Source organism: Apostichopus japonicus, chromosome 18, assembly GCF_037975245.1.
Source record: "Apostichopus japonicus isolate 1M-3 chromosome 18, ASM3797524v1, whole genome shotgun sequence".
In the NCBI taxonomy this organism is placed as follows: Eukaryota; Metazoa; Echinodermata; class Holothuroidea; order Aspidochirotida; family Stichopodidae; genus Apostichopus; species Apostichopus japonicus.
In genome coordinates, this window is record NC_092578.1 from 7,814,482 (window position 1) to 7,840,665 (window position 26,184).

The following is a 26,184-nucleotide window of genomic DNA, read 5'->3' on the forward strand; positions in this document are numbered from 1 at the left end:
GATCTAGGGGGGAGTATCTTTACTCAAAAAAATTCTGTACGCTCCGCGCCAACCTGTGGTGGCGCTCCGCTTAGGTAGTGTCGAAAGCGCCCCTACAGACCATTCTCGCCCCCTCTGACCAATACCCCTAGCTCCGCCACTGATTTGAACCCCAAACAGTCGCCTATACAGCAAATTATAAAGCACGACTTTACTTCTTATTGTACTCGAATTCTTACTGTACTCTTCTTGTACTCGAATTTTTATTGTACTCAGATTCTTGTTGAACTCGATGTGTAATTGTATTATTGTTTGTGTGTTAGTGTGGTTTGGTTGTGTATTTTATTTTCGGTGATGATGGGGAGGGGGCGGGGGCTTGAGTGTAAGTCATCTTACTACATCGTTTTGATGCTTTCAGTTTATTTTAAATGCTTGGAAAGCTCCTTTAACCCACATTTGTTAGTCACATCAGTTTCTCAGGTTAATAAATTATTTACTAATTTCTAACAACTTTATCTTTCACATTTATAAACAACATATTTCTGAAATGAAAGGATGAAAATGATATGTCCAACGTCACTACCCATTTGGCTTAGACAAATTTGTAATTTATCGTGTTTTTACCAGTTTCTTTTTGTGTTGTTAGTGAGTAAACTGTCGCAAAATAAGAAATATACGTATTAAACTAGGTAGTTAATGTACTGCTTTAACCAATGAGCCTCAGTCCAGAGTTGTAAAGAGCCATGATTTGAGTCATTATATTTCAAACGTGAAGTTTCCTAAAAGGTATAGAAATATAATGACGTGAGTTGAGTCAGGTGTACTAGTGACTGGTAATGACTCGACCTTAAAAACAAAAGTGTTGTTGACTCGAGTCACATTTGTTGAGTTATAACTTGACTCGAATATATTATTTTCTTGACATTCCTTGAGTGGACGCACCGATGTGTTATGAAACTTTAGGTAAAGAAAACCATACCAGGGACAGTTACCATTTGCGCGATTTAAACAAATAAGTTTATGTTGTCTGTTTCTTACATCACACTTGTAAAAGCAGTGGTCGTCGCCAGACAATCAATCTTGGGGTGCACAGGGGGGGGGGGGCACAGCACTTAATTAGGGGGGCATAGTTTTTTATTTGCGAATGCCATCCTAGGGAAGGGGTCTAAGGGGAAAGTTTTGATTAATTAAGGGTCCTTAGATGCAATCCTGTGCTATATTTTGCAACTTGAAGTAACTTATGTTGAAGAATTTTCGGGCTTAGTCTGCATGTCCGATATTTATGATTTTAATTGAGGCAGATAAAGTTTTTGTCTGAGTATTTTTTTAACACTACAAATCGTATCGGGGGGAGGGGCGATTTTTCTTGGGAGGACATGTGACCCCAGCCCCCACCCATCCCCCAGGCCACTGCGTAATAGGAAGATGCATGCTGTGTATTGCACGAGTGGTTCAAAGTTTAACATTATTAAGTATCTTCTTGACATATTCTAGCATCTTTCAACCTGACAGTATTCTGAGTAAACAATATTTTGCAACTGACGATATTGGCATGATTAATATTTTAAGTATATGCATGTAATATTCCATATTTCTTGAGCAGGATGGTTTAGATGGTTCATTGACTGGTTTCTTAAATATGAAATTTACTTTGGGCATAAAAGTCAATGATTAATTTGATTATCCCTTCATTTCGGGGACATTTACTATGCAGAGTGTTTGAGCTTTGTGCTAATAATGTGCAGTGAGAAATATATAGTTTTCGCATATAGAGCATAACGTTATATTAGTAACGCTTCACAAAAGATGCCTTGTTTGAACCAAGGCCGTTACTGTATTGTTGAGGCGGATTGATATCATGAGACTCTAATAGGAGTGCCACCTTAAGTTCCCCTCGTTATGTCCTGTGTCATGTTAACATGATCAGTTGATTCATTATGTCATCTGCTCATTAATATGCATGAGTCTCTGTTTTGCCTCCACTGTCGAGCTTCCTGAACGCTATACATATGTAATGTCATGTCCTAATTTTTGGAGTCGTTCAACCAAACACTTGGATTATATTGTTACTCTGAAATTCGGTCGACTGTCAATTACAGAGGCGTAGGAAGCTTTCATCGAAAGTGAGGGTTGGGAGGGGAAGGAAAACGTTGCGGTTTCTATCTTCACATTAATTGTATAATTAAATTATCTGTCATATTTCACCTATATTCTCAAAATCTCCATTTTTTTTTTTCATTTCGAAATTTCTACTTTCTTTACCAAAATGTCGACTCACACGTCTATCAAAAGGAAAAAAAAATCAGGGGACGATTATTTCGACTTATTCGTCGAAATATCGACTTTAAAAAACAAATCTTGACACTTCTTTACTTTCGATATAAAAGTAAAAATTTTGAGGAATAACTCGAAATTTTATGTCGAAAATTATCCGAAATTCTTCTCAACATTTCCACGATTTCATCGAAGTTTTATGTCAAAATTTCAACTTCCTATCCCCAACAATCCTTAAAGTTCGATTAACATATCCAATGTCAATTTTTATATTTTTCTGATAATTTCACATTTATTACAATTTCAATTTACTTTTTTAAGAAAATCACCCAGGAAAGAACCTGGACACGAAAACCAAGCTACCGAAAGACTGATCCGCTCTCAACCCCAGTCCCCTTGCATCGGGACTGTGTGATCATCGTCAGATGTGTATCACCATTCTCCTCGAAAAGGAACATATACTATGCATGATCTTAGCCAAAAGGCCGAGAAGCGGCTACTTCATTCGGAGTATTTTGACAGTATATCTCCAAATGCCGATGTTGTATTTCAATATTTGGAGCTTAAAATATTTATTTTGTCTTTTGTCTTTTAATTGAAGTTGTGAAATTTTATTAGGAAATATCGACAAATCCGTAAAACTTGTCATTGTTCTGTCCTAATGTTACCTTTTTCACTTCAAAATATCAACTTTTTGTCGAAAATTTAACGGATTATGAGGTAGATGAAACAGAAAATTGATCATTTCCTAAGTTAGCACTCTGTCTGCTAATACAGAGATCAAGCTGAATTTTAGCAGTTGAGCGCATCAATAGTCGAAATAGTGTCAGGGGCGACCTCTCAATTTCAAAGTGTTGGGGACAGCTGGCTCCACTGTCCCCTAACGAAGAGATGCTACAATTTCATTAAACCATAAAACAGTGAAGATAGCATTTGGGATATAATAAAATCGGAGGCTGGCATTTACTTACATGTAATATCATGACGTTAAATATGAATCTAAGAGACTGACTTCGGTCAGCTTGCGGCTTTGATAAGCCAATGAGGCTTCTTCGCGAGTTCCTGCTTGCAGGAGGATCTAAAATACATACATGACTGTTTTCACCCGTTGTCCGAAGTAACCAAAGTGCGAAGGCGGTGTTTGTATGCGTGTTTGTAAGTGAGACTGGAGTAAGTGAGACGTGGAGTCACGGTAAGACCTACATTTTAATTTGAAAGAAGTGACATCGTTCTATCCAAATTATCACCATGGATACGTTCTGTTTAATACATTACACTATACTGCCACCGCAATTTCCACGCATGATTTAAAGTAGGCTACCATATACTGGATTATTTATTTAGGATAGAGGAAGCTAAGCTAAAAAGATCAACACACATCATTCACCGACTTTGCAGTCAAGGCATGTATTCGCTCTTGAAAGGTGTGCCCATTCTTTTTTCGATCGAATCAATGTCGACGGCATTTGTCGATATCTTAGCTATTCTTTGACCTTCTGGGAAAAGTCTACATAAAGCAAAGAATGCTGCGATTTAAGTCGAGGTAAATCAATAAAACCATGTAATAGAATATAGAGAGGAAATAACGCAAATTGAAGTCAGCAGAAAGTATAATAGGCGCATAATAAGATTGCAAAGTATAAAACGCATGCAGGCTATAGAAACAGTCGTCACATGTCCAGGATATGTGTAGCCAAATTTGTACTTAGAAAACCGGAGCATTTGTGTGGCCGAAGTGGGGGGGGGGGGGAGGGAGGATTGACGTACGCAGTGTTAAGATATGATTTGTATTATCATACATACTATGGACCAATACTTCATTAGAATGGGGAAGCGAGGGGGAGGGGCTGAGAAAACGCTGTCGTACTTTGATTGCACTTATAACAACAATGGTAATGCATTTTGGGTCGTTTTAGAAATTGTTTAAGATCTTAAGTACATCAAAATGTATTTTCGTGTGACTGCTCACATGGAATCGAAGAAGTAACTTCTGTTGAGACTACCATAACTAAAGACAACAAGATGAGTCCTCTAAAAAAGTCCTATAAACATAGGTTTACATATTTGCTGACACAATTACTTGAAGTATTATCTCACCAGTCTTTTTCTTTCACCACCGGAATTTCTAAGATCCTTTTGTCTGCCTCTGAAGATCGTGATCCTTGCAGGATCATAACTCCCGATCCTTACAGGATCAAAAGTCCAAACCACACTGACTGTGTTACATCTGCCTTACTGCAGTAGCTTTTAGCAGTAGTTTAGCAGTTTGTTCAGTTTTGATTTCTTTGTCTTTCCTTCCTCTTGATTAGTTTGAATTATGATACCCTGATATTGTATTGAGAGTTTTGCTCCCTGGGAAAAATTTAATGTTCCATTTTGTGTAGCAGTAATTTTTAAAACTCAGTACGCATAATATATAAATTTTATAATATACTATAGTTCCTGTGTACAAAAGCAGTTATACATCTTCAGTTTGTAGGATTTTGCGATTCATACCAGATAATTATCTCCCCCCCCCCCCGGTACACTTTCCCTAGTGGCCTATTTGTTTCACGTTCCCTGACGGTGAAGAGATGTTAGTTCAGGATTACTAGTTTATTACACTGAGTTCATCTTTGGGTTTAAGGAAAAATAAATTCCATTAATTAGACGCTCAATCATATTGAGACAGATCTTGTAAATAAAACACATAAAACAGGAGAAAGTATAGAAAGAGCACTCATATATTTAGGACATAAATGTATCAGTCAACAAATTTTCTTCTTTTAAACAGACAAACACACTGTTCACAAGTTACATAAACAGTTCAACATATCAATTATGGACAGTCTAAATATAATTGCCAGTTATTTACTAGACACGATTGAAAAACATTATTCACCTCACAGCTCCTAATCCTTTCTCAGAAATAATAAAATGTTTTGTTTTGGGGGGTTTTGGGTGAGTTCTTGTGGCTTTGAAGATGATCTGTGTATCCCCTGATTCTGAAAGTTGTTCAGATCTTTCAAACACATACTGTTCAGTTATTAGTCTTTTCAATTCCGAAGAACCAAAATCTGCCGAGAATGGAAGTTTTTCTGCTTCTGTGCTCGCCTGTCCAACAGATGGTGAAATCGGTGATCCGCGTTGACGGTTTAATTGTTTGCCGGTCAACCTGAACGAACCGTTCTTCGTAAGGAACACGACCAGCTGATGGTCGTCGAGCAACTTCTTCAACGCTGTGGTCAAGACCTTTTGGCAATTTTCTGCCAACGACAGCTGGTCACCAAAGCTGGCCCTGTCCATCCAATAAAACGCCGACCATGAATCTATCATCGCTATGCCGATGTTTGTTTTATTCGCCAAGAAGTTCTCCAAAGAATGAAGCGTTATCAGGAGTTGGTGCCTCGAGTAGCATCTGATTACATACAGCTTTTCTAAACATAATCTGATGAATCCCTCGATCTCATCAGCCGTTGGTCTTTCCCCGTGCTCTTCCCTTCTCGTACCTTGATCTGTAGAATGCAGTCCGGACCTTTGACCCACAGTCGATCCACTTGCGACGTCATCGAGCTGCACGACTCCACCCTCTCTCACCGGAGAAACGTCAGTGGAACTTATGGAGCTGGTTACTCTCTTTTCCAGCAGTGTAAATGCTCTCAGCATTGAAAACTGACTTTGAGTGTCTATAAAGACTACTCCAGATCCAACGCCACCCAGAGCATATCCATTCCAGTCCGGAGGCAGAATACACGAGACTGCAAAATTAAGTAAACACTCCGTCTTAGCTGTGCCGCTTTCACCGCAAAATTCTATCAATCCGCCAGGCTTTGGATACTCCTCTCCGAAGAGGAGAGGACAGAGCCCTTGCAGAGATGGGCGTGATCCAAGACGGGCGAGCAGCTGTGGTAAAGTGGAAGGGAATAAAACTATAGTAGGGATATTGCTCCCAAAATGCCTCCTGATGTATTGTCATTTTCCGGATAAAATTTGTGCATCAAAACGCAAACATTAAATTGCTCCTATTTTATTTTAATGGATTGGAAAGGATGTAACATTATATTTGTTTTAAATAAGTTTCAACAAAATGATATGACATTAATCACATTATTACATTAAGGATACAGGGGGCAACTCCCATCAATACATTTTTTTCTGTACATAGATCTGCAAACTTTTGCCATATGATTTATTTTCTTAGAGCAGCTTTTGTTTGATCATTAATCACTTCTTGGGGAATGTTTATGAGATCACAGACACAGAGTATTATTAGAAAATTGGTGATACCTGCATATAAGACACATCCTAGACTTTTTAACCACAACCGACTAAATAATGAATTCTTTCCAGTTTGAAATTTATTAACCGAGCACTTTTCCATATAATATTAATCACATCTAACAACAAAAAATTTATATAGCAATATATTCAATTTCTTTTTACTGAAAGTTGGGTAGCCAAGAAGTCAATGAACTGCATTGACCATGAAATATCACTTCTGAATTCTGTCAAAGATTTACCAAACTGAACAAAACAAACTGCCTTAAGTTCTGCACACTGCGACTAGAAATAAAATAATCCTTTACAGGCCTACAGTTTTCATACTTTTATATAACTATGTGTTCTATGACTTTTAATGGCTGTTTGGTTCGAAATCAGGCAGGGCTTTTAGTTTTTAGTTGAGCAATGGTATCTTTGACAAATTGTGTCAATGTGATATAACACATTGAAAGCAGAGCCCACGAGTAGTGTCAATTTCAGTCTGAAAGGGTTACAATGAAACTTATCATTAACCTACATCACAAGGATGTAACTTTGTATGGATCTATAAAAATATCATATTTTGGTTAAAGCAAATTGTGGAGTTAAAAAAAATTTCAGGCCATATTATTTTGTATGCATGTATACTATAACCTGTTCGTTTACTGTTTTTATGAGTAGAGAACTTTTTCGTATGAACATCCGTCTTGTGAGAATTTCTCACAAGAACATCAATTCTTGTGAAAGCGACGCCCATGATAAGTGTCAAGTATCAAAAGCGTTGCAATGAAACTTATTATAAACCTACATGTCAAGGATGTAACTTTGTATGGATCTATCAAAATGTCATTTTTTATTTAATATTAGCAAATTGAAAAAAATTTAATGTTCGTTTACTGTTTTGTGAGTAGAGAGCTTTTTCGTATGAAGATCCGTCTTGCGAGAGTTTCTCACGAGAACATCCATTCTTGTGAGAATATTCTTGTGAGAATCAACTCGCGAGTTGATGATACCTGGACCCATTTTCTCGTATGGATCTCGTGAGAATTTTCTTGGGAGTAATTTTTCTAAAATCTGTTTCAAATTGATGGTGAAATGCCCCAAAAAGTTGAAGGTAAATTGAAAGATTCCTAATTTATCGAGAAGTACTTTAATCTGGGAATGGTACATGAAATCTGTGGACTGTACCCGAAGTGAAGGATGTCTCATCAACTTACCATATAAGCATGTCAACCTGCTATTTTTCACAGGAAGTCCCATGTTCATTTTCAGGTAGATATTATAGGGCCTAGGAATGGATGTGGACAATCCCTATGGTATAGCAGTACTCATTCAGCATGCAATTGTTCATATTTGGAACAGATTTGACCAGGGCAGGCCTGAGCTTGGGATAATTAAGCCAATAGCAAGAATGCTCAACTACTACACTACAGTAGCTGTATGCCCAGGTCTGGCTGCGTAATATTTTTTACTAGGAGGGTTAGGGGCAATTATCATATATAGGCGTATCCAAACCCTCGTGCATGCGTGTTACTCGTAAAAAGTTTATGACTAGTAGTAGCAGGGAGATGTTATAACAACTCCCTGGTAGTTATACATACAGTTTGTGTGCCGTGCGCGATTCACGTTTTGCACATTTATCGGTAATCCGATGTGACGGTAATTGATGTGACGATTTGATCGCGCTTAATTTGAATTTCTTTAGCCCGCATCCCATCACTTATTTTCTTCAATTCTCACTTGGTAATCCTTGGCCAAAAAGCAAACTGCATTACGTGTAAAACTGTACGGCGGAGATCTATTGCTTTGTACAGCGTACCCCTTACCGAAATGCCAGATCTGGCTTTATATCTGGTTTAATCTGGCCAGATCAAGTCTTATCTGGCCATATAAAGCCAGATATAACTGCATATAGAGTCAATCCAGATATGCAGATAAAGTTTTATCTGGCCATATAAAGCCAGATATAACTGGATATAGAGTCAATCCAGATATGCAGATCAAGTTTTATCTGGCCATATAAAGCCAGATATAACTGGATATAGAGCCAGTCCAGATATGCAGATAAAGTTTTATCTGGCCATATAAAGCCTGATATAACTGGATATAGAGCCAATCCAGATATGCAGATAAAGTTTTATCTGGCCATATAAAGCCTGATATAACTGGATATAGAGCCAATCCAGATATGCAGATAAAGTTTTATCTGGCCATATAAAGCCAGATATAACTGGATATAGAGTCAATCCAGATATGCAGATAAAGTTTTATCTGGCCATATAAAGCCAGATATAACTGGATATAGAGTCAATCCAGATATGCAGATAAAGTTTTATCTGGCCATATAAAGCCAGATATAACTGGATATGGAGCCAATCCAGATATGCAGATAAAGTTTTATCTGGCCATATAAAGCCAGATATAACTGGATATGAGCCAATCCAGATATGCAGATAAAGTTTTATCTGGCCATATAAAGCCAGATATAACTGGATATGGAGCCAATCCAGATATGCAGATCAAGTTTTATCTGGCCATATAAAGCCAGATATAACTGGATATAGAGACAATCCAGATATGCAGATCAAGTTTTATCTGGCCATATAAAGCCAGATATAACTGGATAAAGAGACAATCCAGATATGCAGATCAAGTTTTATCTGGCCATATAAAGCCAGATATAACTGGATAAAGAGACAATCCAGATATGCAGATCAAGTTTTATCTGGCCATATAAAGCCAGATATAACTGGATATAGAGCCAATCCAGATATGCAGATCAAGTTTTATCTGGCCATATAAAGCCAGATATAACTGGATATAGAGTCAATCCAGATATGCAGATCAAGTTTTATCTGGCCATATAAAGCCAGATATAACTGGATATAGAGTCAATCCAGATATGCAGATCAAGTTTTATCTGTCAATATAAAGTCAGGTATAACTGGATATACATCATGTTTATCCAGTTATACTTGACTTTATATTGACAGATAAAACTTTAAGACTGTATGCTCTTACATAGTTTATTTTCATAGAGATTTACATTGCACTATATTGTGGTACTGCACTTTGCATATATATTTCAATAGTAAATCACTTACAGTGTATACACTAAGTCAAAGGGGGAATAACTATCTCTATCTGGGTTGCTAGGCAACCACAGGGTCTTAGCTTGAAACAGGATGACTCAGAGGTTGATTAAGTGTGAAGGCCACTTTTGAACAATGGACATATGTGTTTTGATACTTTGTAGGAGTGAGATAGGAAAGGGAGCTATGTGTACACTACTGTAGTGTCCACATGGTAGGAGTAAAGAGCAGAAGGAAGTTTAACAGAAAGGATTGGTACATTAAGAAAAGGTGATGGAGATTCATAAATAATATCCTATTGATGTCAGGACATTGGCAAAGGTTTCTATAGTGAACTGAACAGTCCGAAGTAAGGAAGAAGTTTTTGGAACGGATGGCAACAAGGAATATATTTTGGGACTGAACTTCGATACTGAATGGAACATATATCGCCCTCCTGGAACTTATTTATTAAAGCAAATATATTAAATAAAAGAATAGCACAACGCAATTTAGTATCAACATCTACAGGACCACAGAAGAATAAAGAACTCAACCTTCAAGTATTATTTTTGAACAGCGGTCATTTTATGACCATAGCAGTCGGATTAGGTAACAGCAAGGAGCTTGCACATTACATATTTCCACTTTGTTCCAACCCAGTTAAGTCGGAACACAGCTGTGTTTATATTTTGTGTGTGTCTTGCTCTCTGTATGGGTCTCCGTACCAGAACAGAGATAACTGATCACGCTGGAAAGTTAATATCAATGCTAGTCCAGTTTTGGCCACTTATTTCCTATTTGATTGACATTTTAGCCAGATATATTTTTTTATATTGGTCATATAAAAAGTTTATCTGGATTTTCTTTATATCAACCAGATAAAGTTGTATCTGGCCCAGATATGGATGGCAACAAAATTAGCCAGATAAACTTTTATATGGGCCATATAAAAGTTTATCTGGATTTTCTTTATATCAACCAGATAAAGTTTTATCTGGCCCAGATATGGATGCAATAACATTTAGCCAGATCAAATTTTATATGGGCCATATAAAAGTTTATCTGGATTTTCTTTATATCAACCAGATAAAGTTTATCTGGCCCAGATATGGATGGCAATAACATTTAGCCAGATCAAATTTTATATGGGCCATATAAAAGTTTATCTGGATTTTCTTTATATCAACCAGATAAAGTTTTATCTGGCCCAGATATGGATGCAATAAAATTTAACCAGATCAAATTTTATATGGGCCATATAAAACTTTATCTGGATTTTCTTTATATCAACCAGATAAAATTTTATCTGGCCCAGATATGGATGCAATAAAATTTAACCAGATCAAATTTTATATGGGCCATATAAAACTTTATTTTATATCAAGTTATATCTGCCCAATTTTTTATCTGGCCAGATATAAATTCCAGATCTGCAGCAGATCTGGCCCAGATTGAAATTCCAGATCTGGGCCAGATCTGGATTTTTATATCTGGCCCAGATCTGGGATTTCGGTAAGGGACATAGTGCCCACGTACACACGGGCCCCCACACGTGTATTACAGAGATCGATGAGTAACGCGTGTCTATGAGTAACACGCATGCGCGAGGGTTTGGATACGCCTATATATGATAATTACCCCTAACCCTCCCAGGAAAAAAAAATTACGCGGTCTGGCTGGGGCCTAGCTACTGTACAGCAGTATCACTGTGTCAGAGCTATGCTACTTGCTAGTACTAGTAGGGCTTTAACTGTATTATTGTTGTAGGCTAGTAACTTAGGCTAAGCTAGCTAGTACTAGAAACACTTGGATGTCAACAGTAAAATGGAGTTCCTATTCGCAATTAAGATGGTTATGCGAAATCACTAACTAATGTCATCTTTAGGGGATTACTCAAGTTTATAACATTTAACTTCCCGGTTACGCTAACTTACTTGTGCACCTGTCTCCGAACCTCCCGCCATCGGGTTGAAGTCAGGTGATAATAATTGAATAAATCATCAAATATAAAAATAAACAATGAATGTATATTTTAAGTACTGATAATACTTTTGAGAATTTTTAAACGTTAAATCATATGTTAAACAGTTTATCAAGAGATAGTGTGTGATGTCAGACTATATAAAACTTAGGTATATAACCAAGACATAGAACGAGGTAGCAATGGCTGCTCCCATGTTCGTTAACAATCAACAGTGAACTACGGAAATGTCACTAGGCTGATGCACTTATTTATTGTCTCCTTAGTCGTCCATATTAAACTGGGGGAAACCTCGTCTGCTGCACTCTTCCTGAAGTCAGGCCCAAACATATAAATGCAGAATGGAGCTGGCTTTTGTAACGAACTGGCCTAAAACTGATGTTAATTTATGGTAATAGTGATATATTTACTGTGCAACCAACGTAGGCCCTAGGCCTACTGTAAATGTTAGGTTAACCATTGCCACTGCCTAACTTTATGTAATATAATAAGCCCTGACTATAAGTACCTAGGCCTAGTTGGTCATATGTTCTTTAAAGTGCCCTAAAAAATTAGTTCAGTGTGAGAACACTCAGAAATTTCATGATTTTACCATAGTAATGGAAAGTAAACCAAACATGAAGTGTGCTAGCATGTGTCGATCCCAATGCTTTTTTCACAAAAATGAAGCAAAACCATGATGTAACTTTGCAAAGTTACGTCCAAATTATCACTATGAAAGAACTTCTTTTGAGTATGCTTACTCACGTCTACTAGACTGTCATTGTTTGCTGTCAATGTAAAATAATGAAAGTAGTATATGCAAGTTATCCTTTGTAGAAAAAGTGAAGCCTTTCTTTTTGTACATGTTAATTGTTATATTTGCATTAAAACAAAGGATTATATTTTAACTCATTTACTGTTAGATAGTGAATTTCAGATGCATTTCGCTCTTTTAAAGTAGACTACTGTACATCATAATTGGGCCTGGTATGGCACCACTTCTTGTGAAGATACAGTACTGTCATGGAAATAGCCAAAATCTGTTCTGTGAAAAGTTTTGAAAAAATACGAAAATGTACATGTTGATAATGTTCAAACTGTATTGCAAAGGCTAGATTTGTTCAATATGAGTAAACTTTGCCAGTTCAAAAGTCCAAGTGTGTCATTATTGGACCCACCATACTATACAGTGGTTACCAATGGTAAGGTCACTTGGCCCCTTGTACTCTGTGACCTCCTATTATCTCCTAGCATGTGCAACTAAGCAACTTACAAAATGGAGGGATGTAAAGTGACATTGCTTCCAGAAATAGTGCTGTATGATTCATTACATATAAAGTGACTAAACCTGTACAGTAGCTCCTTTCAGGTGGAGTTTAGAAAATGATTATAAAATGTGTACCTCATCGACACCAAGCAGAGTTGCCAGACTTTGCTGACTATTGACCAAAATGTAAATTGCAATATTTAGTGATGTCATAAATTAACACTGAAAATTCTCATTGGTCAATATCTACTTACAAGTTGGTTTGGTTGATTATTTAAAGGATAGGCAAATCCTACCTTCATCTTTGCTAGGCTAGGGCAACTTCTAAAAGTTCTGAACAGGGTAAATATAGCCCTATAAGATTCACAGCACTGAGTTGAGTCAAAGCACCATCGCTATTTAACACAGTGAAATAGATTCAGAAGAAAACAAGGTCTGTTTACAGAGTTTTAAGTGATATTTGCCAAAAAAATATTTGTTACTGTAGTCCTACTTGCAAATTGCAGCTGACAAGAGTTTGCGTTTGTAATGCATCATTCGTTTCTAACAGATTCGATGCATGATAAAACCTGACTTGATGATGTGTACCAATTATTACTGACAGCTGCAGTTCACAACAGGTTATGCTGTTTGACGAATATGATGTTGTGTAGCTGGACTTACAGTATGATTGTGTGTTTTTGTCTTTCTTCCAGTATTAAGAAGCTCTTGGGAGACTATGTATGCAGCCTCTCTTGCCGGAACACCTTTGCCTTCACTGCGATCGCCAGCTGTAAAAATGCCGATACAAAGGAAGAACGGGAGATATTTATTCCTCAGGTTCATATTATTGATCCTGACAGACCTTGGGAACGTTACAGGTTAGTTACGAATTGGATTGTCAACAGTTTCCTACATAAAATGTTTAGTTTAGTTCTTAGAATCCCAAGGCTTATGGAGTCGACAGAAGGCTCTTTCTATATGATGATCAGGGATGAACACTGGCTTGTATCAAGCCATCTCATTTCGATGAGTTTTCAGAGAATTAGGCAGACGTATAACTGTCACACACTTCCTGCTCACAGGACCGCCATTTAACATCGCTACCCAACGGACAAGAGCCTACTTCATCCTCATTTCTTAAAATACTTAGAAAGGTGAAGTTGTTTCAACCTCCACCCCCCCCCCCCCCCCCATATACCTAAATGCTCAAACCAGAAGTACAAAGCTTAAAGCAGACCCACTCAACAACTAAAGACAGCAAGAATATGAATTTTGAAGTAGGTCAAGAGAAATGTTCATCTGGTTCACAGTGAGTTTGTAAACTGGGGTCCTAATGGTTGTTAGGTGGACCCTCTCAGGGCTAAACCATACCTTCACCTAAAAGACATGTACTTTTTTGAGGAGAAAATATAGTTTTTGCTTTCAGACATTGTGAAGCATTTCCTATTGATAAAAGGTATTCCTACAGTGACATTGCTGGTAAAGAGAGTAACAAACGTAGCTAAGAATTTTAGTTTGACCTCTGACTAATAGCTTACTAAGTTAAGTATTAAACAGTAAACCTCAATGAAAATTGCTGTTGATACAATGTGTATAAATTCCAATTTGTGAAGAAGCACAGCGGATGCCAGAATTTTTTGTTCCTAATGAAACTTTTTGTTGCAAACATAGAATCCTGCATTCATGATAGGGCCAATAATTTCATCCTAACTGTCCAAACTCTCAATTTAGGGTCCCTAAGGAAGGAGGGAAATCATTTCTTCATTCAGTATGATGTGTTTTTGTTTTTAACCCTGTATAAACCCTCACCTGCAGGCAGAATATTACGACAACATCCACCTAAACAATTGATTATTCTTCAACATTGTTTCAAACTTGCAAAATATAGCACCATTTGGTATTTAAGCACCCTCCGTCTTACCAAAACAACCCAAAGGAGAACCGTAGCATCCCACCTCTCCCCTCCCCCTCCCCCTCCCCCTCCCCCTCCCCTCCCCTCCTCTTTGTGTCTAGAAAATTGATTAGACTCATATTTTACTTGCTAATAAGTGTTCATTTTTGTGAGAAAATTTGAGGCTGCTGTCTTTACTTTAATAAACTGTGATGATATTTTGAGCATTACTCAGTGGCTTTGATATTAAAATTGATCAATCTAACCACATGAAGCTGATCCCGGCTACTATAAACTAAAGGACCGCATCTCTTTGAAAGTGAGGTAAGTTTTGTAATTTTGGAGAGACCTTGAATAAATCCTATTGGTTCTTTTTGCTCCTCAGTAATACAGGAGACCACAAGGATCCAATCACATTGCTAGAATGGGAGAGCACCGGAACCAGACTTCTCTCTGGTGACGCCGGCGGCCGTATCGTCCTCTGGCAGATGAAGAACCACATGCTGAATGATTGGAGCTGCTCTACAGAGACTCACATCAGTGGGGAACCTATCGTAGCCACCTCCTGGTTACACGGTGTCAGTAAGGTAGAGAGTACAGCCTTCCAAATGTAAAAGTCTTGCAGTACAGAATGAGTTTGGTATCATTAAGTTAGGCTGAATGATTGGAGCTGCTCCACAGAGACTCACATCAGTGGGGAACCCACCGTAGCCACCTCCTGGTTACACGGTGTCAACAAGGTAGAGAGCACAGCCTTGTAAATGTAAAAGCCTGCAGTACAGAATGAGTTTGGTATTGATCATTAGGTTAGGCTGAATGATTGGAGCTGCTCCACAGAGACTCACATCAGTGGGGAACCCATCGTAGCCACCTCCTGGTTACACGGTGTCAGTAAGGTAGAGAGCACAGCCTTCCAAATGTAAAAATCTTGCAGTACAGAATGAGTTTGGTATCATTGAGTTAGGCTGTTAAATTGAGTAACCTCGAGGAGCAAAGAAAAATCTGACGGATTAAACGGCACTTTTTTTTAATATCAAAGATGACATACCCACAAACACACACACAATCAATGATTGATATAAAAGTGGATGTCGTCTTTTTTTTCCCAATCAATCAGTGATTTTCGAATAATTCCACTATTTTGGTCCGCTTTCCAGTTTTCACCATGTAATATATCATGTGGCTCAATATTGCAGCCCAGCATAAATCCCAGTATAAATCAGTTCAAAAAACAAAACTTTTCTTCAGTTACTATCCGTGCTAAATTTATCTTTACCATATTTTTGAACATTACATCAAAATTATATTGTTTTTGTTTGATGCCATATTGTCACCCTTCGCAATCCATTGGTCGTGATCAAGAATTGGGGCACCAAGCGTTTACGGTTGATCGCATAAAAAACACAAAACATAATTGGTTTGATGCACAGTGCTTCTGATGCAGTCTGACAGTAAAGTTCCTCCCTGCTGTACTGCGTGTTTTTTTTTAAAATAATTTATATATTTATAAATGTTTGTGTGTTGTCTCTTACTAACATACATTAAATCAGTAATGCAATCAAATCAGTCAATGTCCAATTGAATCATCAAACCACAAGAGAATACTTCATGGATGATTTTACACCTTAGAGATTGATACGTCCCAGCATAGTTCACTGGGGTAATAGTTTGGGAAGCATTGCCATATGGAACATGAGCACATTCTGTATCTTTTGCCAACTCCAAACACCTTATGGTAAATCCATAGGGAGTCGCATTGCAATATTGTATCGACAACTTGGACTCGAGTCCCATCATCTCTTTGAAAAAATAAGCATTTCTTAAGACACGCACTTAAGTTCGAAATTGTAGAAATCCGAAGAAATACAATTTTTCAAGCTTGTAGTAAACAAATACTAACCATATTTGAATTTAACTTTTTCACCATAACAACTGAGAATTTTGAAGATTTTTGAGTCATCAAATATTTAATGCTACAGTGACTTGAGACTTGACATGAAACTTGTCCTCAAAAACTTGACACTTGACCCAAGGGACTTGAGACTGATTTTGAGACTGGCTCAAGAAGAAGTTATCACAACACGGGTAAAGAAGGTCTTGTATCTCACCCATAGGCGTAGGAGGCGGGGGGGGGGCTGCAGCTCCCCCAACCAAGAAATGGTTGTGAAAATGAATTTTTCGGGCACCTACTGAAAGAAGAATAATTTGCAATATGTTTTTCAATGGTTTAACTTTATTATGATCTTTTTTTATTGAAACGACTTCCCCAAAATTCTAACCAATATGGAAGGGTAATAACATGGAAAATGATTGTATGTTATTGGCATGTGATGTAATAACTGATGAATGCCTATATTTTGGATATATTTTTCGGGCAAGTCGTTACAGCACCCCCCCCCCCCCCCAAATCAAATTAGGCTCCTACGCCTATGATCTCACCTCCTGTAATTGGCCTTTTCTACAGCTCTACTATGACGTCGACAACATCGAGTGTCCAAACTGGTTGGAGGTCTTCAAACACATACCCTTCCAGCCCAGCTTGAAGCTACATGGCAGCAGTCATGCTGAGGGTTGGATTGCAGTCACTACTCAGGGCATGGTGAGGCTATTTTAGTTTCATCTGCTTTAATTACCAATTATCTTGTAAGCACTAGCAGGTTGTATGAAAGAAAGAGCAAGAAAAATTTAAGATCAAGAAAAGTTAAGGAAAAAAGATTGCTGTACATTGAGTTATGGTTTGAAAGTGTTTATTATATCGATTTTGAAGTTTTGATCTGATAGCTTTTTCACAGAATGGTAGCACAGACAGCAGAAGATGCTATCATATATCAACTAATAGTACTTAAGAAAGGCTTAGCAGAAAATTCCCAAAAATGTGTTGTAAGAATTCTTGTAAGATATAGTAACTTTTATTACACATCTATCAGTTTTTTTGCTTTTTCTTTCTCGTTATGTAATTGCTTCTTCAAATAGAATTGACCTTGATTTAGGGCAATATTTTTTGAGTTCACATTAATATACAACACTGGACACATAAGATAGAACATTTAACATGTCAACAATTTCATATCCATTCTGTTGTTCAAGAAACATTAAAAGATGTTTAATGCAAGTTTAAGTTCAAAATGATATGCAGTACATGTTACTTAATAGATGGTGGTGGTAGTAATAATCTTTCTCTGTGGTAAAGATTTAGTCTTCTGATGTGTGACATCCATAAAACTCTGCTCAAGGATTGCCAAACTGGTAGAGCATCAAGAGTCTATAGTGGAACGTCATAAAGCCATTTCATAAACTGAAAAATGGTTTTCATTTCCCCCCCTTTTTTTTTTCTTCATTTATTTTGTTTCTCTGCAGGTGACTGTTAAGCTCCTAAACTTGAAGGGTGAGAGTGAGGTATCACAGAGACTGTCACAGACCAGACCGATCCATGTAGCGGTGGCAGACATTGCATTCCAGAGTTGTGAGTTAAACATTTACTTTTCATTTTTACAATGGGATTTTTGTTCCATTTTGCCCGATTGTATCATGGTTATTTATAGAATCTTAGAAGTAATACCACAACATGGCATTTCTATCGATATGGAATGAAGAATATGTTCTGGGATGATGTGTTAATGATCTGTAAACACCTCTGAGTGTAATTCCCTAAATCTAGTAGAATCATTAGGGATGCTGTCATTAAGCCAATTATATAAAAGAAGAAAATTTCAATGCCTGAAAACAGACATGCATGGTGGATAGTTACTTTTATTTAATATCATATGATGGAATGGAAACATGTTTAAAGAATAAAAAACATTAAAGTAATGAATATAAGCAAGGAAGTTTTTAAGAGGACATTTCTCAGGATTGATCTCTCTTCCTCCTTAAAACTTTATCACAAAATGGATGCATACACAACTCCACTTTTTAAATTTTTTTCAACAAAAGGGCACTTCTTTATTACCCTTTTTTAATTTTATCGACAAAACAGTCCTTTTGAAGTTATTTGACAAAAGTAGAGAATGGGTGCTTTTATCACCAAATTGAGTCTTTTATGAAATTTCTCACAAATTGGGGATACCACCTGCCCCTCCCCCACCCCCCCTATCCCACTCTGCTGACATTGTGTCATCTTAGTTAGCTTCTTACACACAATCAGTGTACTGCATCAATATATTTTCATAGTGAGAAATGGGTTTACTCCACATCATCGAGAAATGAAACAGTAAAAAGCTCATCTTCTTTGATAAAAATTCTATTTTGAGATTTAGTAGCGTGAAAAACAATCAGAAGCTTGAAATGTCAGCAAATTTTCCTTTCTGCTGCAGACACTGTAATAATTGTATTCTCTGCATACTGTAAAATGACTTTTGTCCCTACATGTTCAAATATTCCGATGGTTTTCCTCGTGCTCGCTGATCTATGACGTCCAGTAGCCGTGAAAAGTTATCCATCATTTATGAATGGGTCATTAGCACTTTCACCAAATATTCCCACCACTGCTGTTGATGATCAGACAAAAAGAAAGAAAGAAAGAAAGTAAAAAATTGAAAACAGAAATACTGATGACTTTTGATGATGACAACAAATATACAATAAAAGTGCAAATGTAATTATCTCCTATGTGATACCATATGATATAGTTTGATTGTGTAAACGTACATTTAACGACCTAGCCGTCTTGATGTAAAATCTGCTGTGGTGACTGAAGCCTCCAGTATTTAAATCTTTTGTAAGTCATTCAAACTGTGCATGAATGGATATTTAAAACCTATTTAATCAATTAAGATACATTGTGACACAGTTGGGGGTGGGGTGGTGGTGGGGGGGGGGCTTGGTCATCAATAGCCACCTGTTCACTCACTATCATATACAGATACATATATACATATATGTGAATGTGAATACAAACAAGCATGTTAACTTATATACACTCAGGCAGATAAACATCAATATATGTGTGTGCATGTATATATTTATATACATCTGCGTATTTGTGGGTGTAAAATTTATCTTTCTGTTGGTGAATTGTCGCCTCCAAATGGTCACCGTAATCAATGCGGGAGGCAGAATGATTATTAATATATAGCTACCCGTTCTGATGACCTTGTGTGAAGCTCTGAGAAATAACTGAAGGTCCACTTTGAAACTAAATATCAGGATATATATGTGCCATTCTTTCTTCTTTCCTTCAAGCTGGTCACATTTTAATCGCCGTGGCTGATGGCAGCACAAGGCTCCCTGTACACGTCTTCAGAATAACACTTAAATGGGAACGAAGTAAGTTTCTTTTTATATCTCTCTGGTAACAGGACTTCAGGCAAAAACGATGACTTGCTAGAGACTAGAATATTGAGCAGTTGAACAATTTTTAAGTGGAATATATCAAATTAAGAAGTAACGACTTTAATAGCAAATGACTAATGTTAACTTTGAGCAACCTGTAATTCCAAGGGGAACAATAGATTGTGGAACAATGGTGGCCAACCATTGTATTATTATTAGTTTTTTACCAAACTTATCATTAACATTGTTTGTGTTCCCTAAACAACTGATACGTGAACAACTGACACTGAACAACTGATACATACTGTTCAGTACAGTACTGTAGTGTACTGTACAGTAATGTACTGTACATATTTTTTATATTAATATTTAAGCTGTATCAATTTTATTCTTCATATTCATATTTTAAGGGTTTTGTCATTTTGTTGTCATTGTAAAGCGCTCTTGAACATGCTTTAGCATGAAAAGAGCGCTATATAAATTTGGTAAACAGTAGTGATACATTAATGATACAAGAACAGAATATGGACTAGATTGACATGGTCATGGTGTCCTGTTCTGAAAGACCAATACGGCCAAGGGACAGAAGCAACATGTACTTCATACACTACTATAAAACTTAGTTTTAAAGTCATAAATCTTCCCGTACACTACAAAATCCAGCTTGGTTAGAAATTGATATGCTGTACTTCTTAAGCAGCCAATAACTTTTTGATTTTTAGTTAAAAACTATTGGCACTATTCTCACTTTATTCCTTTTTTTCAATATTCAGACAAATGTACAATGAAGATTGACCAGCTTCCATCGTATTTTGTGAGGTGTTGCCTCGACTTCAACACCAGAGAAAAATGTAACTATCTATTGCAAGGAAACTGTTAATGGTTTAATAGCTGTGATTGGATGTACAGTAATATATAGCTGTGATTGGATGTACGGTAATGTACAGCTGCGATTAGATGTATGGTAACATATAGCTGCAATTGGATGTATGGTAATATATAGCTGTGATCAGATGTACGGTAATAAATAGCTGTGATTGGATGTAAGGTAATATAAAGCTGTGAAGAAACGTACAGTAATATATAGCTGTGATTGGATGTACCGTTATATATAGCTGTGATGAAATGTAAGATAATATTTATGTAGCTGTGATGAAATGTACGGTACTATATAGCTGGATGTAATATTACAGTAATATATAGCTGTGATTGGATGTACGGTAATATAGAGCTGCGATTGGATGTACGGTATTATATAGCTGGGATTGGTTGTTCGGTAACATATAGCTGCGATTGGATGTACAGTAAGATATAGCTGTGAATGATGTTCGGTAATATATAGCTGTGAATGATGTACAGTAATATGTAGCTGTGGTTGGATGTACTCTTGCCCAAACGGCTCTTAAAGGTAGATTGTCTCCACTCGTTTTCTTTCTTCATTCAGATCCTACCATATCCCATCTTAAATTTCTGAATAAAGAGTGTATGAAACCTCAGATTGGCAGCAGAGCCACTGAACAACTTGTTGTTTGTGCTTCAGGTAAGTGTTGCTGGAGGTAATCACACACCTTGACGTTAACATCAATTAGTCCATTTCCTTTGTTTATGAATCAGAAGAAATTGGTACTTTGAAGGATTTTTGTAGTATTTCCACCATATGTGTGCTATCCAGTTAGGATAGCCATATTTTTGTGTCTATCGTGTACTGCAGTAGTACTACAGTATCTTTCAGGAAGAATTTGTGTTGGTATTCAGATTAAGTACTTGTACACATCGTCTAGTACTCGTAATTGGAAAGTATGAGTACTCCATACATCAGGGGGCAATTCTAGGTAACCTTGAGCAATCTCAGGAACTGCTTTTGCCAAATTTCTGTTAGGGATGTTAATTTGCTGTTGTGATTTTGAAAGGATTTTATGCAATATATTGTATGTGGGAAAAATAGGAACCCTTTGTAGGAAACAGAACAAGGAAGATAAGATAATTTAATCTCATACTTCAACCCTGTCAATTACCCCTCCTCCCCCCCCCCCCCCAATAATAGTCTTCTTCCAAGCACCCATGTGACACACCCACACTTATACCAGATCATCTGTGGCTGCAGTAATCCACTTTTCCTTTTTCTTTGTCCCCTGATAGGTTCTAATGGGTCTTGCATAGAGATCTGCACGCTGGAAAAGGAGCCTAACCCCTTAAACATTCCACAGGTATTTCAGTCAACTCAGATGAACAGAGATAAGACATCTTCCCAACTGGTAAGTCTGCGATGTACAGCTGACTAATAGTCGGCTGCTGTCAGTTATATCCGTGTGTGATGAATAATAATCATCGATGAGAGAGGCTCGTCTTTTCCACTCAATCTCCATGACAATGCCATTCACTCTATTTTTGCCAGTTCCTTTCATAAATATTCAGATCTCTGCACAAATATTATTAGTTAGTGCCACCTAGTGGTTCAGTAAGTATACAAAAAAGTTCGAAATGAAATATAAAACAAAAAAGCAATTCTGTTACAGGAATATCCTTGCAAGATCGTATATGGAAAGGGAGGGGGAAGGGGAGTAGGGGGGGAAGGGGGGAGGGGAATGGTAAAGTGGAAGCAGGTGGGGAGGATGAGGAATTAAATTAATGTAAAGTGTGATGGGTATGTTGACAGTTATAGTTGTTTTTCTGATTATGTTGTATTTTTCTGATTAGGATCATGCTTGTTTGTATCTGGGCTAATAAATACTGTGAAACTTAATGTTTACAATTATCCTGTCAGGAGCAAAATGGTCATACGGTGGTATCATGCGGTTTAAACTTTACTTGCACTGCTATTCTCAAGGACTATGTCTTCCCATCGTTTATCCGTAAAAATACCATGCAATTAGGGTCAACCGTACAATTATGGTTGGATATTGGTTATTGGTAAAGAAAAGTATTTCATATCTACCAAAAAAAACTATTAAAATTGGTCTAGATTCATTCAGGTTTCAAGGTTTTACATGCTGTATGAATGGACGACACCAAAGCATAGAAAAATGTGAAATTTCTATCGGTAGATTTACGATCAGGGGTTCTCGATCAATTCTCTATAAGGACCAGAGAGAACCATCAGTTGGAACAAAGGGCCAGTCAGAATCAATATCTCACTTCAACTAGATTGATGTAATGTGTTATGTAATGTGAAAAATGTGTAATTGTGTAAAATGTGTAATGTGTTAAATGTAAATGTAATGTGTTAAAGCAGCTTGTGCTCTAGCCCAAGGATGTAAGGGCCTGCATCATCCCAATCAGTGCAAGATTGTTGACCCAACCTTTGGTCACAGGCTGAGTTGAGCCTTTCAAAGGCTGGATTGGGCCATAAATGGTCTACTGAGAAGCTAGTGTTCTAGAATTATTCAAACCTCAAACAAAACAGGTACCACTTTATGACATAACCCTAGAATGTTTTTGTTTCGTAACTATGGTATTTTCTCTTTCTCCCTGTAGGTGTGGATGCACAGAGCTTCCCATACGGATATATCCACAGTATCTGCCATAGCTATGCCTCGGCTCCCTCTCAACCTTTCCAGTAAAATTTACAACGGTCCGGGTATGTGCTTGGCTGTGACAAATGTAGATGGGACCATCAAATTGCTTCACAGGTATCAAAGAATATTTTAAAATTTTTTTCTACATTTATACCGTCAGATTCAAAATGGTCATACTCATGGTCATATCATAGTGGTATAATTTAGTTTAAATTTAATATTTTTGGCATTTCTCAGTGTTGGACAGATCTGTCTCAGTTGAAAGTATTCAATGTCTTGGAACAGCGATGCTTTCACGAGAACATCCAGATCGTTATGAAAAAAAAGGAAAATATGTTAGGAAGATGTTTCCCTTTCATTTTCATTTCGTTTATTTCTGCCATTAAATTATAATGATATACATTGTTATTTCATCTTGAAAGGATCTATTTAACAAAGTTCACTCGGTTCAGATAACTTATCATAAACTGTATTTTTGTATGTCTTGTCAGTATGAGAAGCATGAATGCCCTGTTTCTATTAGGTAAAGGTTAAGAGCTGTTCAAAGTGTCAGTTCAATTGCCTTGAAAGTTCAAAACAGGTCCTTTATATATTTTGTTTACAAAGCTGGTCCTTTATATATTTTGTTTACAAAGCTGGTCCTTTATATATTTTGTTTACGAAATGGATTCTTTATATGTTTTGTAATCAAAACCAGATCCTTTTCAATACCTTGTTGTCATAACAATGTGGTTATAATATTTTGTTTTTTCTATGAGGTTGACTCTGAGACTCTGTGATGCATTCAAGTATGAGAAAGTGAAGCCAGATTCTCAAGGTAATGTGACATATTAGATGAGGTTGTTTTTATCATTGCAATGACAAGCTGGATCCTTTAGGTGGAAATGATTATATGTTTACCAATCTCAAGTTGGTCAGAATTGTGGATCATGTAGGTGTTCAGAAACTTAAGGTTGGGAAGTCAACTAATGGCATTTTCGGCCAATATCCAAAAAATACAGCAAATGCATGCTGGACACCTTTGGATTCATACAGTACAGAGACTTACTTCCCATATGACGTTTCATTGGGACATGTTCCCTGTTTGTTAATCAAGTGCCACACACACTTCCCTTTAATCACTCTTTAATTCTGTGTTTCTGTTAGTAATATTACTGCAATGTTCATTGAGCACATTGGTAGCAACTTAACAGGGGGCTGTGTCATTTTGCTAAATGCCAAAACTTAGATTTATGTCCTCTTGACATTGAAATATACTTATGTTTGTATTTAGTGCTCCCTGCCCCCACCCCAAATTGTTAGCCTACCAATGGCCCATCTCCCAGATCCCATTTCATAATTATGGTAGCCCTGTGTAAGTATCATGTAGGGCACTAGGTAGTATAATATGTAGGTGCTGTATAGGTTACCCATCCTAGTTTTTCAAATAGGTAATGCTTCTTCTAGTCCATTTGTCATACGAGAGGTTTTACGAGAGGTGAGGTGATAAACCTAGAGCATTTTTCTTAGCAAAAACGAGATGTACATGGACACATTGAACAGTTGTAAACAGTTTTAATGGGGGAGGTGGGTTGGGTTCATAACTGTGATATCAAATATTTCTTTTTTTTGCTGAGAGGGCTCTGAACAAATGGAATGGATTGCTTGGTTTTAAGAATACTTTAGATAGTTATATTAAGAATTGAGGTTTCTGATTTAAGTATTTTTTTTGCTTTAGGAAGGGTCCTTGATGCCCCTGAATGTGGGCCCTATATGTCCCTCCTGATCTCTTTTATTCTTCTCTACTAAACTAAAACCAACAGGTAAACGACAGAAGGTTCTTCAAGGCAAGCACGTAGTTTGTATGGAGATGTCTAACAGCTGCTGTGCCCTGATGGGGGTTGACAGGGCCGGGTCCGTCTGTCTCTTCAGGATCCGGCCCATGCTGGGCCAGTCTGTTGATCAAGGTGAATTTCTCTTCCTCTGTGTTTCGACGTTACCTTCTAACTTTGGCAACTTGGGGAATTCTTTGTCTCTTCTTGTTCCGATGAATATTTTTCGAATTTTGATGACTAATCTCTATAAATCTGGTGATCTTCATTCATGTGTGTTGAAATTGACCAGGGATTCAAAAAATGGGGAATCCATGAAATCCTCTTCATTTTGGTATGATAAAAAGATTTAGTGTTGCAAATATATTCTGGAACTGTTACCAGATGGTGCTGTATTTACCATGCTTAATGAAAACAACAGATGCTGTTTTGTCTGTGTGTGATATCATTGTTCAAGTTCCACCTGTAGGTGACGTCTCTAAAGAAATCTTAATTTTTCTATTCATATTCAAATGGAGAAAATAATCAAGAATATGTACTGCAATTAATGCCGAGTATTAGGCAATGTAGAAATGTTATTTTAGCAACAACATATACAACTACCAACCCCTACCAAGGAAAATGAGTACAATAACGAGGAAAGATGATATAACTTGTTAAATAAATAGTAATAATAATAATAATAATACCATATATTAAAGTGCTGTTATCATGAACTAAAACATGCTCAAGAGCACTGTACAAAAGAACCAATACCTGGAATTAAGAAAACTTAAAAGTAGTAACAACAGCAATAAAAGTACAAAAATGATAAAAGACAGGGTTATAAACCACAATAAAGAACATTAAAATATTAATATACATACAAAATTGGCACAGTAATGTGAATAAAACAACGAATAAGATTAATGCCCATAC

At 37.0% G+C, this 26,184-nt stretch overlaps 2 protein-coding genes across 6 annotated transcripts in view; one reads left to right on the plus strand and one right to left on the minus strand.

Annotated features, from left to right (window-relative positions):
- Nucleotides 1-4,958: 4,958 nt before the first annotated feature.
- LOC139958510 (DNA repair protein XRCC2-like) lies at nucleotides 4,959-11,641 on the minus strand. The gene is made up of 2 exons (XM_071955613.1): nucleotides 11,501-11,641; nucleotides 4,959-6,135 (listed from the first exon to the last, which is right to left on the minus strand). The coding sequence occupies exons 1-2, from the start codon at nucleotides 11,528-11,530 to the stop codon at nucleotides 5,131-5,133; spliced, it is 1,035 nt and encodes a 344-aa protein (XP_071811714.1). The 5' UTR covers nucleotides 11,531-11,641; the 3' UTR covers nucleotides 4,959-5,130.
- Nucleotides 11,642-11,744: 103 nt separating this feature from the next.
- The window catches only part of LOC139958508 (mediator of RNA polymerase II transcription subunit 16-like), a 43,444-nt gene continuing 29,004 nt past the window's right edge, over nucleotides 11,745-26,184 (plus strand). For all 5 annotated transcript variants that reach the window (XR_011789816.1, XR_011789817.1, XR_011789818.1 and 2 more), the window contains exons 1-12: nucleotides 11,745-11,938; nucleotides 13,492-13,656; nucleotides 15,055-15,256; nucleotides 17,134-17,268; nucleotides 18,027-18,132; nucleotides 19,851-19,934; nucleotides 20,714-20,791; nucleotides 21,385-21,480; nucleotides 22,080-22,195; nucleotides 23,415-23,569; nucleotides 24,214-24,272; nucleotides 25,258-25,401. Coding sequence is in view for 2 of the 5 variants with exons in the window: in XM_071955611.1 (XP_071811712.1) it covers nucleotides 11,889-11,938; nucleotides 13,492-13,656; nucleotides 15,055-15,256; nucleotides 17,134-17,268; nucleotides 18,027-18,132; nucleotides 19,851-19,934; nucleotides 20,714-20,791; nucleotides 21,385-21,480; nucleotides 22,080-22,195; nucleotides 23,415-23,569; nucleotides 24,214-24,272; nucleotides 25,258-25,401 (1,390 nt within the window). In the remaining 3 variants the exon portion in view is untranslated. The remainder of the gene's footprint in view (nucleotides 11,939-13,491; nucleotides 13,657-15,054; nucleotides 15,257-17,133; nucleotides 17,269-18,026; nucleotides 18,133-19,850; nucleotides 19,935-20,713; nucleotides 20,792-21,384; nucleotides 21,481-22,079; nucleotides 22,196-23,414; nucleotides 23,570-24,213; nucleotides 24,273-25,257; nucleotides 25,402-26,184) is intronic.

What these genes read in the sequence shown, in the direction of transcription:
- LOC139958510 (XM_071955613.1), bottom strand. Translation starts at nt 11,530, where the DNA reads ATGGCGGGAGGTTCGGAGACAGGTGCACAA. An exon ending in GTTCGGAGACAGGTGCACAA is followed by an intron (nt 6,136 to 11,500) that starts GTAAGTTAGCGT and finishes ACTTTACCACAG; the next exon opens with CTGCTCGCCCGTCTTGGATC.